At 43.5% G+C, this 16243-nt stretch overlaps 1 protein-coding gene across 1 annotated transcript in view; it reads right to left on the bottom strand.

Moving 5' to 3' along the window:
• LOC307239043 (CAP-Gly domain-containing linker protein 4) overlaps positions 1 to 16243 on the bottom strand; it is a 50540-nt gene that overhangs the window by 31734 nt on the left and 2563 nt on the right. The window contains exons 2-6 of the mRNA XM_080012258.1: positions 11081 to 11239; positions 9598 to 9737; positions 9260 to 9353; positions 5983 to 6144; positions 4367 to 4485 (exon numbers count right to left, since the gene is read on the bottom strand). Coding sequence (XP_079868384.1) covers positions 4367 to 4485; positions 5983 to 6144; positions 9260 to 9353; positions 9598 to 9737; positions 11081 to 11225 — 660 coding nt within the window. The 5' untranslated portion in view covers positions 11226 to 11239. The remainder of the gene's footprint in view (positions 1 to 4366; positions 4486 to 5982; positions 6145 to 9259; positions 9354 to 9597; positions 9738 to 11080; positions 11240 to 16243) is intronic.

The following is a 16243-nucleotide window of genomic DNA, read 5'->3' on the forward strand; positions in this document are numbered from 1 at the left end:
GAAAGTGACTGGAATAATTCTAGGGAAACTAATAAATGATGTGCTCATGATGCCACAATATTGGAAACAAAAAAGCAAAGCCAATGACAAGAATATCGCTGCAAGATGCAATTTAGGGTTTCAAACAATCTAAATATAAAAAAAAAACAATGAGTACAGCCATATCTTAGATTTAGTAAAGAATAAGCAGATGTATAAAACTGACAGTTGCAGAACATTTAAAGGCCGGGAGCAATTATGTTCAGTTTTTTTTGTAATTGTAGTGCCGCCTATCGGTTTAGGTTGTACCTCTTTCACACACATGCTTATCTAAATTATCATAGGGTTGAAGCCACTTTCCTTCAAGACCACTACTTCTTTCAGCTTCATTGGCTAGTGCCTTCAAAATTGAAGACCGTTAACTAATCGTGTCCAAGTTAACTACCTTAAGTATTGTCCAGTTGGCAAAGTTGTAAAGCACACAAGCACGGATATGTGAACGGAGTTAGGTTAACAGTGTAGTAGATATAGAGCCGATCAAGTAACATTTGGTCCAAAAGAAACATTTTGGCAATTTTGCATATTACAAATGTAACATCTGTTACTAGTGAAAACTTCATCTAACTTCATTGACCGTTCATCTATCATCTCATAAGGATTTGCAAAAAGGTGGAGGAACCTGAAGAACAAAAATAAAACTAAACCAACAGAGAAAACAGGAAGATTTACGACCTTTGACATGTTGACGTATTTCGGGATCTTTGAGTCTTTCACACATCCAAGTGCATTGAGGACTACTTTGAGAGGTAAAACACTGCTCATTGACTCAGAATACGGCGAGTGGTGCGCTGGTGACCTCCAGTGGTAGAAATCGGCAATTGCCCAACACCCGCAACTCTGGCAGAATCCAAAAAGACCCTGCCGCATTTAGCAAAGTCATTCCAAAAGTCATCATCATCATCATCATCATCTTAAGACCGCATAAGCTTGGAGCATGATAACTTTTAACAGCAGAACAAGGAAGTCACGGCCCTTGTCTCAAAGGTGTAACGCAAGCAACGCCCATGACATCTCGCCTGGTGTCTCCACAGTGGGGGCCTGCTACACCTTGCATCCAGGCTAAACACCCATCTTGACGTGGGGACGCTCTCTCCGCTGTGGCTTGAGAAACAAGTGGCCCAAGAAGCACAAAGGCGGGCTCTATGCGCAAGCACTTGAGCGATGCGGCCCCATTCAAAGCGTGTCTGAGAAATTTGTATTCCAAACACCCATTTTATAGTGTTATCTGCCAAGTGAATAACGCCACATCAAGTTTGAAAATGCCCAATTGGAAAATGTTGTGGAAAGCAGAAAAAGAAAAAAAGGAATGAGCCGTGCACTGAATATCTGAAATGGTATAAAAGCCAGGGCCACGAGTGTGGGGCCTAGACTGTTTCTTTTTGCCAATCTTAAGGGCGGATCACTTTTGCAACAGCCTTCAAATCAATACAATTTCATCTCATGCCCTTTTTAATTTGGAGTAGTAAAAAATAAATTTAAAAAACAGTTTTGCAGGAGAAGCTTGGTAAATTCAACCGCAGGGAATACAGTTCTCCCTTGTACACACGATTGTGTGGCCAGGTCCAGGTCCAGCTCCATGATCAAGTTTGCTGACGACACCGTCATGGTAGGCCTGATCACCGACTGCGACGAGAAGGCCTACCGTGAGGAGGTGGCTGACCTGTCACTCTGATGCCAGGACAACAGCCTACACCTGAACGTCAGCAAAGCTAAGGAGCTGATTGTGGACTTTAGGCGAGGATTACAACCAAGGATGCATGCGCCATTCCTGAGTAATGGGACTTCTATCGACAGGGTGAGCAGCTTCAAGTACCTGGGACTCCACATCACAGGATTTAACATGGACTTTACAAACAGACACTCTGGTGAGAAAGGCGAGGCAGCATCTTTACCACCTCAGGCAGCTAAAGAAATTCAGGGTCTCGGTGAGGACCCTCATGTCCTTATACTGTGGAGCAGTGGAAAGCATCCTGACGGGCAACATCACTGCCTGGTTTGGGAACTGTACTGCACAGCATAGGCGGGCCCTGCAGAGGGTGGTGCATTCAGCCCAAAGTACCACTGGAACTACCCTCCCCTCCCTGCAGGACTTATACAACAGGAGGTGTAGTAGCAGAGCCCGCAGGATCATGAAGGATCCTCACCACCCCAACAACGGACTGTTCCAGCTGCTGCGGTTGGGCATGGCCTCCACAGTCACACAGCGAGGACAGAGAGACTGAGACGGAGTTTCTCCCCGCAAGCCATAAGAACTGTCAATGCTGAACTCACCAGGGGAACTGAGACACTCACTTAGGCCCCCACTGCCTTACTGTATGTAGCATACTGTACTGCAAGTTACTGTATCACTGTTCTGGGTTACTGCATACTGCGCTGTATTGCTGTTCTGTTCGGTGTTACTGTATTTCTGTGTCGTACTGTTGTATACTGGACTGTATATCGCCACACACTACCTCACTTTATTCACACGCTTCTTTACTGCACATATCTGTATATACAAATAGCCTATCCCATATATATAACTCTATTCCCTTTACTTCTATTTTGTACCCCCACTCTGTATTACCTTTTTGAGTCTTATCTTATTTTATTTATTCTATTTACTAACTGCATAACGTTTTAGGAATCAGTTAGTTTCAGTTAGTTAGCTAGGTAGAAATTAGGTTAGCTATTATGTTCAGTTAAGAAGTTATTGTGCATAATCTCCGGGTGCGTTGCAAAGACATTTCACTACATATATGTATAAAAGTATGTATATGTTGTGACAAATAAACATCTTGAATCTTGTATATGGCTGTCAATATGGAGGTGGAGCAGCAAAAGGGAAGTTAAAGGAATACAGTGATTTGAATGATCAACTGCCAGAGTTCATAAGACAATAGAGCCCGGCGCTATAACTTGAAAAAAGTAAAAACTCAACTGAATAATTTTTTTTTTTTCCCTCACCCCAAGCTGAGATGATTAGATTTCTGGGGAGGAGTAGGAGAGGACGGGGCTTTAAAGCTTTATATCCCCTCTAGTAAAAATACTGGGGCAGGAGTTATAACTCAAAAAAATGGACCTCTGCGCGGACAATAAATGGAGGTGACTTAGGTGAGAAGCCAGCCTGCAAAATACACATCCGATATCTGGCAACCGAGAATAGTCGAATTAATCTGCAGTATTTTGCCATATGGCTCGTTTCCTGACAGTACGGTTCAAAAGCCACCATGTGCGGGTTTGTGATGGCTCGCGGAATGATGTTTCGGGGCATGGACGGTAAAAAAAGTGCAGTATCTCAATCAACCAGAGAGTGTAACGTTTCTGACGATGCCAGGGTTGCCAGGTATCGGAGGAACTCGTTTCCAGGATACAAATATGTGTTTTTCCCTGTACCACCCCTAACCCTAAGACCTATATGTGTTATGGTTGCATTATGTTCCATTATTTATTAACAGCTAATTTAGTCAGACACTCTGACACAACAGTCCTGAACCTTACCCCAACCCTCAGACTAATCCTAACCTGGGTAAGTGCATCAATTTTGTGCAGGTTGGGCCGAGCACATTTCCAAGATTTGTGGCTCTGATAAGGATTAAATACGACGGTGGTGGTGTTCCCCTTTCCCAATTTATGAGCCAGATTGCTCTTTGAAACGGTGACAACTCTGCAGAAGCAGCAGAATCCGATGAAGTATTTTAGGGAGTGGCAATCAAATTCTTTTTTTAATTATCAGAGAAAAAGTAAAAAATAAAACAAATGTTTTACAACATCAGCGTCAACATCAACAGCCGTGAACTAATCATAATCTCTTTTGTACACAAAAGAGATTATATCTTACCGACTCGCATTACGATTACTAGGATTCACTCGTGGCCAAGAAAATTGAAGGAACTTTGGAAGTCGAAGACCCACGTCAATCAAAACATCTAGCACTACCTCGTCACTTACGTTAGAACTGAAGGGGTGGAAGGGGAGGAGGAAGGGGTTCTTAAAAATAAATTATAAAATGTACCCTAAACATTCCCCTCTGGGTGCTTTCCAGCTCCACACTTACTTACACTCCTGTAATTACATCTTGGGAGTTGGTCGGCATCAGAGATTGATGGTCACCAAGTCCACTGGGAATGTAGATATTTCTTCCCTCCATTTTGCCCCTGAAGCGACGGCCAGACAGCGGGGCGGGGGGGGGGGGGGCGATTTGTAATACGGGCCACGGAACCAGCTGACTGACCGAATCGACGAAGAAATTTCGCAAGAAAACCGACTGACAGAGAGTCAATGCGTTATGTAATTACTGCCAACCATTCAAATTTAAATTGTGCGTGTGTGGGAAAACATCACCTACTCTGAAAGCAGGGTTCGCTCCCAACTCTAAGAGGCATTTGACGGCAGAGGTGCACAGGTTGGACGCGGCGATGTGCAGAGCAGTGCCAAAGTCAAAGTCACTGCACGTGGCATCCACATCTAAGAGAGAGAGAGAGAGAGAGAGAGAGAGAGGGAGAGAATTCAACACTGACATGGTAACAAGTGACTAACTCTAAATACTTAGCAATACTTTAGCCACAGAGATTTGGAAAGCAGAAATAGTCTTCAAGATGCTGGACCTCTTGATTTGTGATACAGATGCATATCGCTTTGTTGGCTGGCAGAAACATGACACAGATGGATATGTTAATTAACCAAAAAAAGAGAGACTTTTCACCGCTTTTAAACTAGACCCCCTCCTTCTATGACCGCCTCTTGGACACTTCCCCCTAGGGCCAGCAGAGGGCGCCATTATGGTTAAAAGGGCTGGTTTATGACTGGTTTCTTTAACCACCCACTCCCGATAAAACCAGACAAAAACTACAAACAAACCTATATCAACAGGGTTCACCCTGGCATTACAAAATTAAATCGAAGTTCTTTCAAGTACTTTTTTAAAGGACTAATTTTCCCTTTTCAAGGAAAAAAATTATTTAATCAATTTTCCAATGTGATCTTTATTCTAGGGTTTTACCCAACTCAGAACTGTGTCTGTCGAATCTGATTCGGCTGTTCAATGCTAATATTCGACTATTTGTCGGCGGTGGCAGCGGGAGGATCAAGGAGCGGGCCGGGCCAGCTCGGCTCATCCTATAGGCAAGTATGGGGTGTGGAGAGGGAGCGATTGGGGCACATTTTTGCGCACCTGTCTCCCTCTCAGACGGTGCCAAAGATTGCGCACGCCAAAGATGCGCGTGCCAGCGATGGGCACGCCAGTGTTTTTATTTAGGATTTTGGTTTTTTAATTTTACTTCTTATGGAACAAAACAAGCGCATATGGAACAGTAAGGAATGAAACTGCGTAATGGGACACTTTCTCTGCGACTCTCTCCCCGATCACCCCCTCTCCATGCGTTATGTGCAGAAAATAATGTTAACGAGTCTACAAGTCGTCACCCGTCCCCACACTGTTTTTAGTTGTTTTATTTGGAGGAACGGGGCTCAGCTGAGCAGTGTTCGTGTCCAGACATTCACACATAAGAATATATTTATGATTCCAACTGATAATTAGACTCGTCCACTTTCAGGGGGCAGCCCTACTTTATTCATTAAAATATAACATAGTATTTGTCTCATTGTCTATTATTTACAATAGTATGTCGTAAAAGCGATCTGGAAATTCTTTATTACGTTGTGTATTACGTTGTGATATCACAATATCACGTTGAAAGTTTTCAATAATCACGTTTTTTTTTCGAGGACTCGGGCACAAAAGGGGCTTGTTTTCAAGGTCATCTAGTCCTTCAATTTCTGAGGACAAAACTCAAGCACTTCGAGCACCTCTAGGGCCTGGTCAGAATGAACAATCAATCTGATTATCCTGTAGGAGTTTTAGTAGCAGTTTCACTTGTATGTATGTATGCATGTATGCATGTATGTATGCATGTATATATGCATGTATGCGCCGCAGTTAAGAGAGGAAAAGCCTTGTTTTACCTCCATGTTGGGAAGTCTCCAACACCACTCGGATGAGCTGCGGCACATCGAAGTAGGCTGCGTAGTGCAGGGCCCTCATGTTGGTCCAGCGCGAGCGCAGATTGGGTTCGGCACCCAGCGCCAGCAGGTGGCGAGCAAAGCTGGCAGCCGTCTCGGCATCACCTGAAAATTATAGTGTATATGCAGTGAAATGTAATGCAACGCACCCGGTGATTACACACAATATGTCCTAGACAGAACACAGTAGCTACCTAGAAAATGTATTTCTACTAGACCAACTAACTGATTCCTAAAACATAATACAGTAAGTCGAATACTTATAGAATAAAATAAAAATATATAGAATAAAATAAAATGGAATAGATAAAAGGGAATAGACTAACATATATGAGAGACTTATGTATATGGGATAGGCTATTAATGTATATACAGATATGTGCATTAAAGTGGCATGTGAATAAAGTGAGGTAGTGTTTGTGGGATAATACAGCACAGTATACAACAGTAAGGCGCAGCAATACGGTATCACCGAACAACCCAGAACAGTGACACAGTATGCAGTACAGTATGCTACATACAGTACAGTAAGGTAGTAGAGCCTATGTGTGTGGCTCAGCGAGGACCCCTGGTGAGGTCAGTATTGACAGTTCTTATGGCTTGTGGGGAAAAAACTCTGTCTCGGTCTCTTTGTTCTCGCTGTGTGACTGTGGAGGCGCTTGCCTGACCGCAGCAGCTGTAACAGTCCGCTGTTGGGGTGTTAAGGATCCTTCATGATCCTGGGAGCTCTGCTACTACACCTCCTGTGTATAAGTCCTGCAGGGAGGGGAGGGTAGTTCCAGTGGTACGTTCAGCTGAACGCACCACCCTCTGCAGGGCCCGCCTGTCCTGAGCAGTACAGTTCCCAAACCAGGCAGTGATGTTGCCTGTCAGGATGCTCTCCACCGCTCCAGAGTAGAAGGACTTGAGGATCCTCACGGAGACCCGGAATTTCCTCAACTGCCTGAGGTGGTAAAGACGCTGCCTCGCCTTTCTCACCAGAGTGTCTGTTTGTAAAGTCCATGTTAAATCCTCTGTGATGTGGACTCCCAGGTACTTGAAGCTGCTCACCCTGTCGACAGAAGTCCCATTAATCACCAAGGGCATGTGCGTCCTCGATTGTAATCCTCGCCTAAAGTCCACAATCAGCCCCTTAGTTTTGCTGACGTTCAGGTGGAGGCTGTTGTCCTGGCACCAGAGTGACAGGTCAGCCACCTCCTCGCGGTAGGCCGTCTCGTCGCAGTTGGTAATCAGGCCCCCGACCAAGTGTCGTCAGCATACTTGATGATAGTATTGGAGCTGGACCTGGCCACATAGTCATGTGTGTATAGGGAGTACAGTAGGGGGCTAAGGACGCAGCCCTGGGGGAATCCTGTATTCAGGTTGAGGGAGCTGGACATGTGCTTCCCTACCCTGACCACCTGGGGCCGGGGGAAGTGAGGAAGTCCAGAATCCAGGCACACGGCGGAGTATTCAGTCCAAGCTCCTTCAGCTTGACAGCCAGTCTGGTGGGGACTATGGTGTTGAAAGCTGAACTGTAATCGATGAACAGCATTCTCACATTAGGCCCCCTTCCGGCCATCCAGGTGCGTGAGCGTGGTGTGCAGCACCTGGGAGACCGCGTCATCCGTGGATCTGTTCTGCCGGTACGCAAACTGCAACGGGTCCAAGGTGTGGGAGAGGGAGGTGCAGATATAATCCTTAATCAGCCTCTCGAAACACTTCATGACCACCGAGGTGAGGGCCACCGGACGGTAGTCATTCAGGCAGGCAGGAGAGGCGATCTTCAGGACAGGAACGACAGTGGACCTCTTGAAGCAGGACGGGACCACTGATTCAGCCAGTTGAATATTGTTGTGAACACCCAAGCTAGCTGGCTAGCACAGGTTTTCAGTACTCGCCCAGATATGCCATCTGGGCAGCTTTCCTGGTGTTCACCCGCAACAGAGCCTTCCTGACGTCAAGCACGGACACAGAGTGCGCACTGATCCCCAGCGGTGTAACTCCATTAGCCGGCGAGCTAGCGGTGCTGTTGCCAGACTCAAACCGCGCATAAAAGGAGTTGGGTTCGTTGGCTAGGGAGGCGTCTACACTCGTGGCTGGGGAGGAGCTGCTCTTGTAGTTTGTTATTGTCTGCAGCCCCTCCCACAAGCGTCTGGTGTTCCCTCGCTCCATCTGTAGCTCCACAGTCTCCCTGTACGTCCGTTAAGCGTCCTTCACCGCCCTCCGCAGATTGTAAGATGCCGCTTTGTAATTGTCCATATTTCCGGACATACACTTCACACACGTACCCACATACATACAGGCGGTGGCCTGTATGTATGTGGGTACGTGTGTGAAGTGTCCACCGGTGAGTGTACAGGACTTATCCCAATTGGTTCTGTTGTATAAGGTCGGTATTATGTAATGGCGATCCAAGCCCCCCCCCCACACACACACAGCTGCAGGAAAGCCCCGAGCACCCCACCCCGCAGCCACAGAAGATCCCCGGCCTCCCAGAGAAGCTGGAAGCCCGCGGAGCAACCCCCCGTCCGGCCCAGAGGAGCATAACCTAGTGCCAGGGAACACGAGGAGTTCTTCGATTTAATTTAAGGTGTGATTGGCCCACTAGCGCAGCAGCTACAAGCCAACAAATCACCACAAGCGTTTTGAGATTTATTGCGACATGTGATTGGCTCACTACTGCAGCAGCAGCTACATTCTGTTAAAGGATAGATTCACAATTTTTCTAGCCTTTCTTTAAACAGCAGTCAGGTGTCTATATGAACAGTGAAGGAGGTTTTGATCTCAATAATTTGAACACTTTCAAAATATATTTGTGTAAAATTCATTTGGATGGGGAGGAGTGGTGGCATTTTACGCAACTGAATACTTCCATAAAGATGGTGGGTATAGTAGGGGGAAAAAAGGTAACGAAGGAAGTACTCTATTGGTATCAGTGTAACTTTGAGGGTATATGTACTTGTACAGTTAAAAAAAATTTAAACAATACCCAGCCCTCGCTACAACTTGTTCGCAAGTCTTGCATTGCTATTACTAGGCCATAATGACAAACACAGTTCTACATGTTTCCAACAGTATTTAGTAGGTTAGCAGTATATAGTACTGTTGGATTATTTCATTGTAAAAAGTGTACCGTGGAAGAAAACAAAGGTAAGGAAACATTGTAGTTGCGACTGTATTGTAGCCTGAACCCCCAACATCCAGTCCAGTGTTGTGCTTACGTGTTGTGGATACTGACCAATGCCCGGCGCTCCGGCCTTGCAGCAGTAGTGCAGGAGGCTCATGTCCGTCAGGCCATCCCGATCATTCACGCCACAGCCTCTCTTAAGGATCTGCACAATGGAAAGATGTTGAAGTGTGAAGCCAAAGACCTATTAAGGATTTACCAGCTTATTGAAGAAAGCAGCCACTACTGTTTTTTTTCTTTTGCCTTCACTCGGAAACAAATACTCGGGGGCGACATATGCAATCTAAGAAGCTTTTCATATTCGCTGTAGGGCAAATAGTGGGTGTTGGCTCTACCTTCCCGATTCCTTTTTGAATAAATATACAGAGTAGGAGGAATGAGAAAGTCACCTCATTGCCGATGAGGTGGATGCTCTTCTGGACCTGGGGCACCCACTGTCTGAGCACGGCAAAGAGCTCTGGCACGGTGGTGTTGGGGTCCAGCAGGACCTCCCGGCATTGGGGGTCGCTAGGGTCGAAGAAGGTGAATTCTGGCAGTGGAACATTTACGAAAAATCTGTTGAAAATATCTACTCAACGTGGGTATTCAGAATCAGAAAGAAATTTACAGAGGGGGGAATTGAGGGGGAATTGCACAAGCGCCAACTACAAGTTTAAATATATTTTCCAATAACCGGCGGTTATTAAAAAGAGGAAAAGATCGCCTGACAAAGTCGGTTCCCACACTTGCGTGGGTGAGTGAGAGCAGAGTGGTAATCGGTGAGAACAATTCACCCAAATGACTGATCTTACAGTGGAGTGCTTTGCTTTAGATGCCAATAAATAATCTTCCACTGTAAAGAGAATCCTGTAAAACGTATGCACTGAGGTGATTAGGGGCTTTGAAAAAATATATCTATCTATCAAATATAAATGAAGACATACAGTATATACATTCTGTATGGGGCAATTAAGCAAAAATATGAAAATGTCTTCATAGCGCGGAACAGAAAGAGTCGAACAAAAATAATAAAAACACCAAAGTCACCTATAGGCTTATTCTTGACATTTTTGAATTTCAACTCTTCTGATTTACTAATTGGATCTAGTATGCGCACGTGTGTGTTAAAAGAGTGAATTGGAGCTGCTCAAAGCAGGCCCCACTAAGCTAAGCCCATGGATAATTTATTAATTAAGCCTTGTAGCTAAAGTTAAGTTATTCATTATTTTGAACGTCTTCCCAAAGTTTCACCTTCTGATGTTTGGTGACAATAAGTGTCTCTTCTTTTTAAAGTGTGTGTTATTACACAGTTAGTTATAGACGCATACTGTAATAGTATCAAAATATATAATAGATGATAATAAAATTAATAATAAAATGAATAAAAAAGACAAATTGATTTGACAATTTATTGTTTATTGTAAAAATAAACATGACATCCAGTTTCCGTTTTGTTGTTTATGAATTTTTGGGTTTAATTTTATTGTTTATTATTAGGTTTATTGTATTATTGTATGACACATTTTTATTGTTCAATGATTATTTTGATTGTTTGTTAATTTTTACGTTTATTATATATCGCCAAATTTTTACATCTTCTGGTGAATTTTTTATCATATTACTTTATTATTATAATTATTATCGCCTATAGTTTTTATGTGAGCTGCTCCGACACCGCAATTTCCCTCTCTGCAAAGTATCCATCTACATCAAAGATAAAAATAAAATGAACAAAAATAGACAATTAAATTGTCGCAATCGCAATTATTTCTTTCAAATGTCGTGCTCTAGCCAGGAGACCACCTTAAGTTGGTTAATGTTATACACATTAATATATGCAGAATGGAATGTGTGTGTGTGTGTGTGTATATATGGAAATATGTGCCGGCTCACCACAGTCGGAGGGCATGGGTGCAGCTGCCACCTGGTGGACGATGGGCCGCTCCAGGCCTCGCTCGGGCTGATGGGAAGACGGCCTTGCGTGATGGCCAAGGACGGAGTCCCCCTGAGAAGGCTCCGGGACATCCTCCTTAGTCATCTCCCCCTCAGGGTCTGTGCCAGGGGAGGGAGGATGGAAGGAAGGAAAGAGGAAGAAGAGGAGATGGTGAAAAGTAAACACCACCGCTCTCTGACGTCGGTAACCAGAACCACTTGGCATTTTGTGCGATTTAGGCCGACTGTGGATTAGGTTTTAGAGCGCTTTTTAGAACCGAATGATTTCGACCCAGATCCAATTACGCCGACGCGTGACGATAGATGGGGGAGGATTTAAATGGGGAAAAAAGAAAAAAAAATATTTGGTGACTTTAAAAAAGGCCCATTGTGGTTAACAAGGGTTTGTGGTGGGAGTATGGGAGAGGCCTGTCAGGGCTGGGGGATATTGACAAAATCAAATATACCAATTTGACTGAATACCTTAAGATAGATAATTTGAGAAGAGTTTTGGGAGGATTTTTAGAAGATATTTACACACAAGAAATATTTGAGAACCAATCCTTAGCAATTGCGTAAAGTTGATATTATGAGCCTTGATTAGAGCAGATAGAACAGTCTATGAAGTTCATGATGAGGGCTCCTCTCCTGTGTGTGTGGGGGGGGGTGGGGGTTTAACCTGTTGCTCGTTGATTGCCCTAATCAGCAACAGGCATAGAGCTACACTGGTCCCAAGTTGTTCCCTACTTTTATTAAACATAATAAATATATATTTTTTAAATTCAACAAAACCAAGTTTATGGACCTTGCCGATCAATGTGTAATGGAATGAACAAAACAGAAAACCTGTGTGTCCCATGCCGTGTCACGCACATCTCCCTGTTGCTATGGGACTTTATGTTTTAAAAGACGGATGTTTTGGTGATAATACTTGTAAATAATAAACCCTGCACTTCTGTAATGGGGAGACTTTCCCGACCTGACGCCGTTGGTGCGCGATGGGTATGTACCTCAGTTGAGTAGACAATCCTTCAATGTGGCCCAGGACACATTTGCATTTACATTAAAGGAATGGCCCAGATCCCCCCTAATGTGGTCTGAGCGATCGGATCTCAAACCGCATTGAGGAAGCATTGAATCTGGTTACACCTAGCATTAGAGCTGTTCACTTGGGATCATCACCAAAGACGCATGTTAATGCCAGGTGTAAACGGTGTCTAAATCCAAACCTTTACACTTGAGAGAGAATGGAATATGTTGCACCTGTTGTCTGACAATAAATAAACAGTTGTCAATTCATGATACTTTCTAATCTCTTAAGTTTAATACTGAATATACAATGTTGTTAAGAGTAGTTTAAAAAATGTAAATAGGTACAAATAAACAAACAAACAAACAAATAAATAAAAGGCTTCAAATGGACCCTGTGATCAGTATCAGCCAATACTGTTTTCAGCGATCAGTCCCAACAACCCTGATCGGAGCACCCTTAAACAGTACAATTGCTTGTGGGCTCTGAGAGATGTGACAGACAGAATGACCTAGAAGCAAACACACAGGTCTTGTGCCTGGAAAGTCCACGTCCAGACCAATAACCGCCATGCGAGCAGCCTGCACTCACTGTCGTCCTCCCCTTTATCCTCTTCTCCGCTGATCTCCATGAGAGCCTCCCAGCCAGCCGAAGCCCAGGTCGACCACCAGAGACGCGAACCAGGCCCTGACTGCCGTCTGGCCGCCAAACACTCCCTCCGAGTCTCACTTCTGCCTCCCAGGTTACCTGCTGGTTACAGCACTGTGGATTCTAAAATGACACTCTATTCTTAGTTCCCTGACTTAAGCCTGCTGAAGTGTCACTCTCAATTGCCATGCCATTGACCTCTTCCCTCCTCCTCCCTACCCGCCATCTAATCTGGCAAGCCATCGGTGGCATGACTCGCTACGCAGAGAGCGCAGCTGTAGGGTGACAGTGCATGCAAACATTATGTGAAGGGAGCAGCGGGGTGACAGGCAGGGCTCAATCACTCTCTTCCAAGCACCAGCTCAACGCCTTGGAGCGTGAGGCTGCCTCGCTAACATCCAGCAGGGACAAGGATCAGCAGTCCACCATGTGCTTTGGATCTCCCTATGGACCATGCTGATAAATTTGGCCATAATAAAAGAAGCCTATTCTGCTCTAGGATGGAAAGTAAAACAACCGGGCAGGACCTTGTAAACAGAATTTTGTGTTCATCTCTATTCAGTGGTATACTGTATGTCAATGCTTGATTTGTATCCTCGCTACATACTGGGGCAACACTTTTTGGGACCACATTGTCTCCTGATGAAATGGGAAATTCCCTGAACCGTAGGCATCAGAGGTCATTGACCTGCTTTGCCAAGCATTACAACTTGGGGCTAGTTTAACAAACAGGCCCCAAGTTTGGATTGACCACGATTCCATCATTCGCTCGTGCTTTGATATAAATTGGAAGCTCAAAGGATGTGAGAACTGGAAAGTGATTCAAAATATTTTGTCCAGAATTATTTATGTTCACGGACATGACCTCTCCCGTGACACTGCCCAATATGCAGTTTTAGTGAAGGACCACGGATAAAACATTGCACTTTAAGACCAGCTTAAAATATTGACATTTGTTCCGTGATTCAAGACATTTTATATAAGGACATTAGCCACCAAATTTGACTTTATATAGCTTGTTTGTACACCCCTGCATACATGCTCTTAATTATAAAACCATTATAAGACCTCACCTGAGAGCTAGTCGTTTCTCTCACAGACCGAAGAAAGAAAGAGACGCAAAGTTTCCTGGACCATATACAGTATATTGATACAAAGGTGGAGACGAAGAAGCTACAAGCCTCAAATTAAGACACTTCACAACTAGGTCATGAACTTCCACTTCCTTACCATTGTAAAACCAAATTACTGTTTTAACCTCCAACCGTTAAGCCATTGTTATAATCCATCTGGGAGTCACACTCACTCAACAAAAATGGAAACTATGGAAAATATCAGGAAGTTATGGTCGTCATCGATGAGTTGCTTGTTAGGGGTGAGTGGTTGGCTAGAAGCTAAAAGAGCTTTGTCTTGAACTTAAATCCATCTCTGTGGATATTTAAACAAACTGGAAAAAAATATCTACAAATCTAAATCTACATCAATTAATTCATTCTCTAAACAAACAACAAAAAATATATATATATATATTAAGCCTTTGGAGTTCCACCTCAGGAAAAACTGATTGCCACCAAATTGTTTGTGTCGGAAATACCAGGAAAAATAACAAACAAAACCAAAAAGAACTTTAAGCATAACATCTCACTCCAACATAGAAAATTCCTGCTCAATTCCTAGCCACATTTAAACAACTTGCCACACATTGAATTGCATTACTGACAGATGCTTTGGACATATAGGATTTAAAAAAAAAAACCTGGATTTCTCCATAACTCTATATCCATTCGCAATAGAAACAATATGGTGAACTGCAAGATGTACTGGCACTAAGGCTGACTGGTACAATTACACAAAGCAGAGCACAGGAACCAGGTCATCAGTGTGACAAGCAAATCTTTATCCAATGACTTCCAGTCCTCTCTTTCAAAATGTACTCCTCCACTCAACCCTGAAATTACCTTTGAAAACCACAACAATCAAAATGTATATGGTTGAAGCCTTTGATAGCCATTGTATTGCCTCGTGTGGTTTGCTGGACAAATCTGTCAAAGCTAACAACTTACTACACCAAGACTGTGCTGTACAGGTCACTTTCTATAAGCTAAGGGTAGTGGCATCTTTTCACTCAGTCCTGTCACATACTTAGAAGTGTATCATGCATTTATACATTTTAAAACAAGAAAATTGTCTTGTGCCTCTTAGTACCGTCCACTAAAATGTCTGCATTTTATTATGTAGGTATTTTGTATGCCCATTAAGGCCACAGGTATTCCTCTATAATCACATTAAAATTTGTATGCATTATATTTTTTAACATTCAAATACATAAAAAAAATTGTAAGCTCAAATTCATACGGGGGAGGTTATGCACAGTCATGCATCTCCCCAGCTCCGATCAAAGCGATCGTTTCTCCAAACAAAACAAATAAAAACTCTAGATGTATTTAATTCACTCTGTTTCCTGCTGCTGTGGAGCTGTGGAGCAGATCACAGATCGCGCCTGAAAAAAATCCTGCCCTTGTTCTCACGGTCCAGTGGCAAAAGTCTCGCAGCCCGGCACGGTCCGTGGGTCAGTGGTTGGTCACCTCTGCACTTGAGGACATTCCATCTGGGATGGTCGGATTTATTTCCCACTTTCATCACCACATCTGTGGAATTACTGGACATTCTGGTCGAAGGCACACTCTCCCCTGTACACACAGTGACACGCCGGTGGAGGGAAACGCGCCAGTGCGTCTCCACCAACTTTGAACACCGTTACCGGGAAAATTTCTCTCTAATGTGCATTTACTGTGCAACAAACTGGATGAATTTAAGTGTAACTTTATTTCTCATCACCAGTGAATTGATTTGCTAACGTTAGCCAAAACACTTTTACTCAATTATTTATTTACAAAAATATATACACAATCAAATGAAAATTTCAGCGTTCGAATAGTGATTCTATTTAAATATTCAAATTCTATTCAAATTTCATTACTGCAGCTCTAATGCCCAAACTGGCTGGTGCCACTACACCCAGTGTAGTCAAGCGCTGCTTGATTCAATATTCAATAGGACCATTATCCCATTCACCGCTGAGTTACATGGAAGAGTTGGATGGAACTGCATGTCTCCATTTCCCCAAATAAAGCCTCTCTAGCCTCTACCATCATGAGACCGGTTACATTCAAAAGGTAATTGTACAAAACACTGAATTGAGGGAATACTGTTTTTTGGCACCAAGCACCTTACTAATGCAATGAAACACAAAATTACAGCTACTAATTTCTCTAGACGATCTTACAGTTGAAATTGCGTTTGTAATGTTATTTGTGCAATTTGTACTTTGATACTGCATATAAGTATGTATATGTATGTGACGAATAAATCTCTTGAATCTTGAATCACTGACAAAAATTATCTTTATCTCAATAAAACATCATCACCATGTAAAAAAAAAAAAA

This window comes from Zeus faber (assembly GCF_960531495.2).
Source record: "Zeus faber genome assembly, chromosome: 13".
Classification (NCBI taxonomy): domain Eukaryota; kingdom Metazoa; phylum Chordata; class Actinopteri; order Zeiformes; family Zeidae; genus Zeus; species Zeus faber.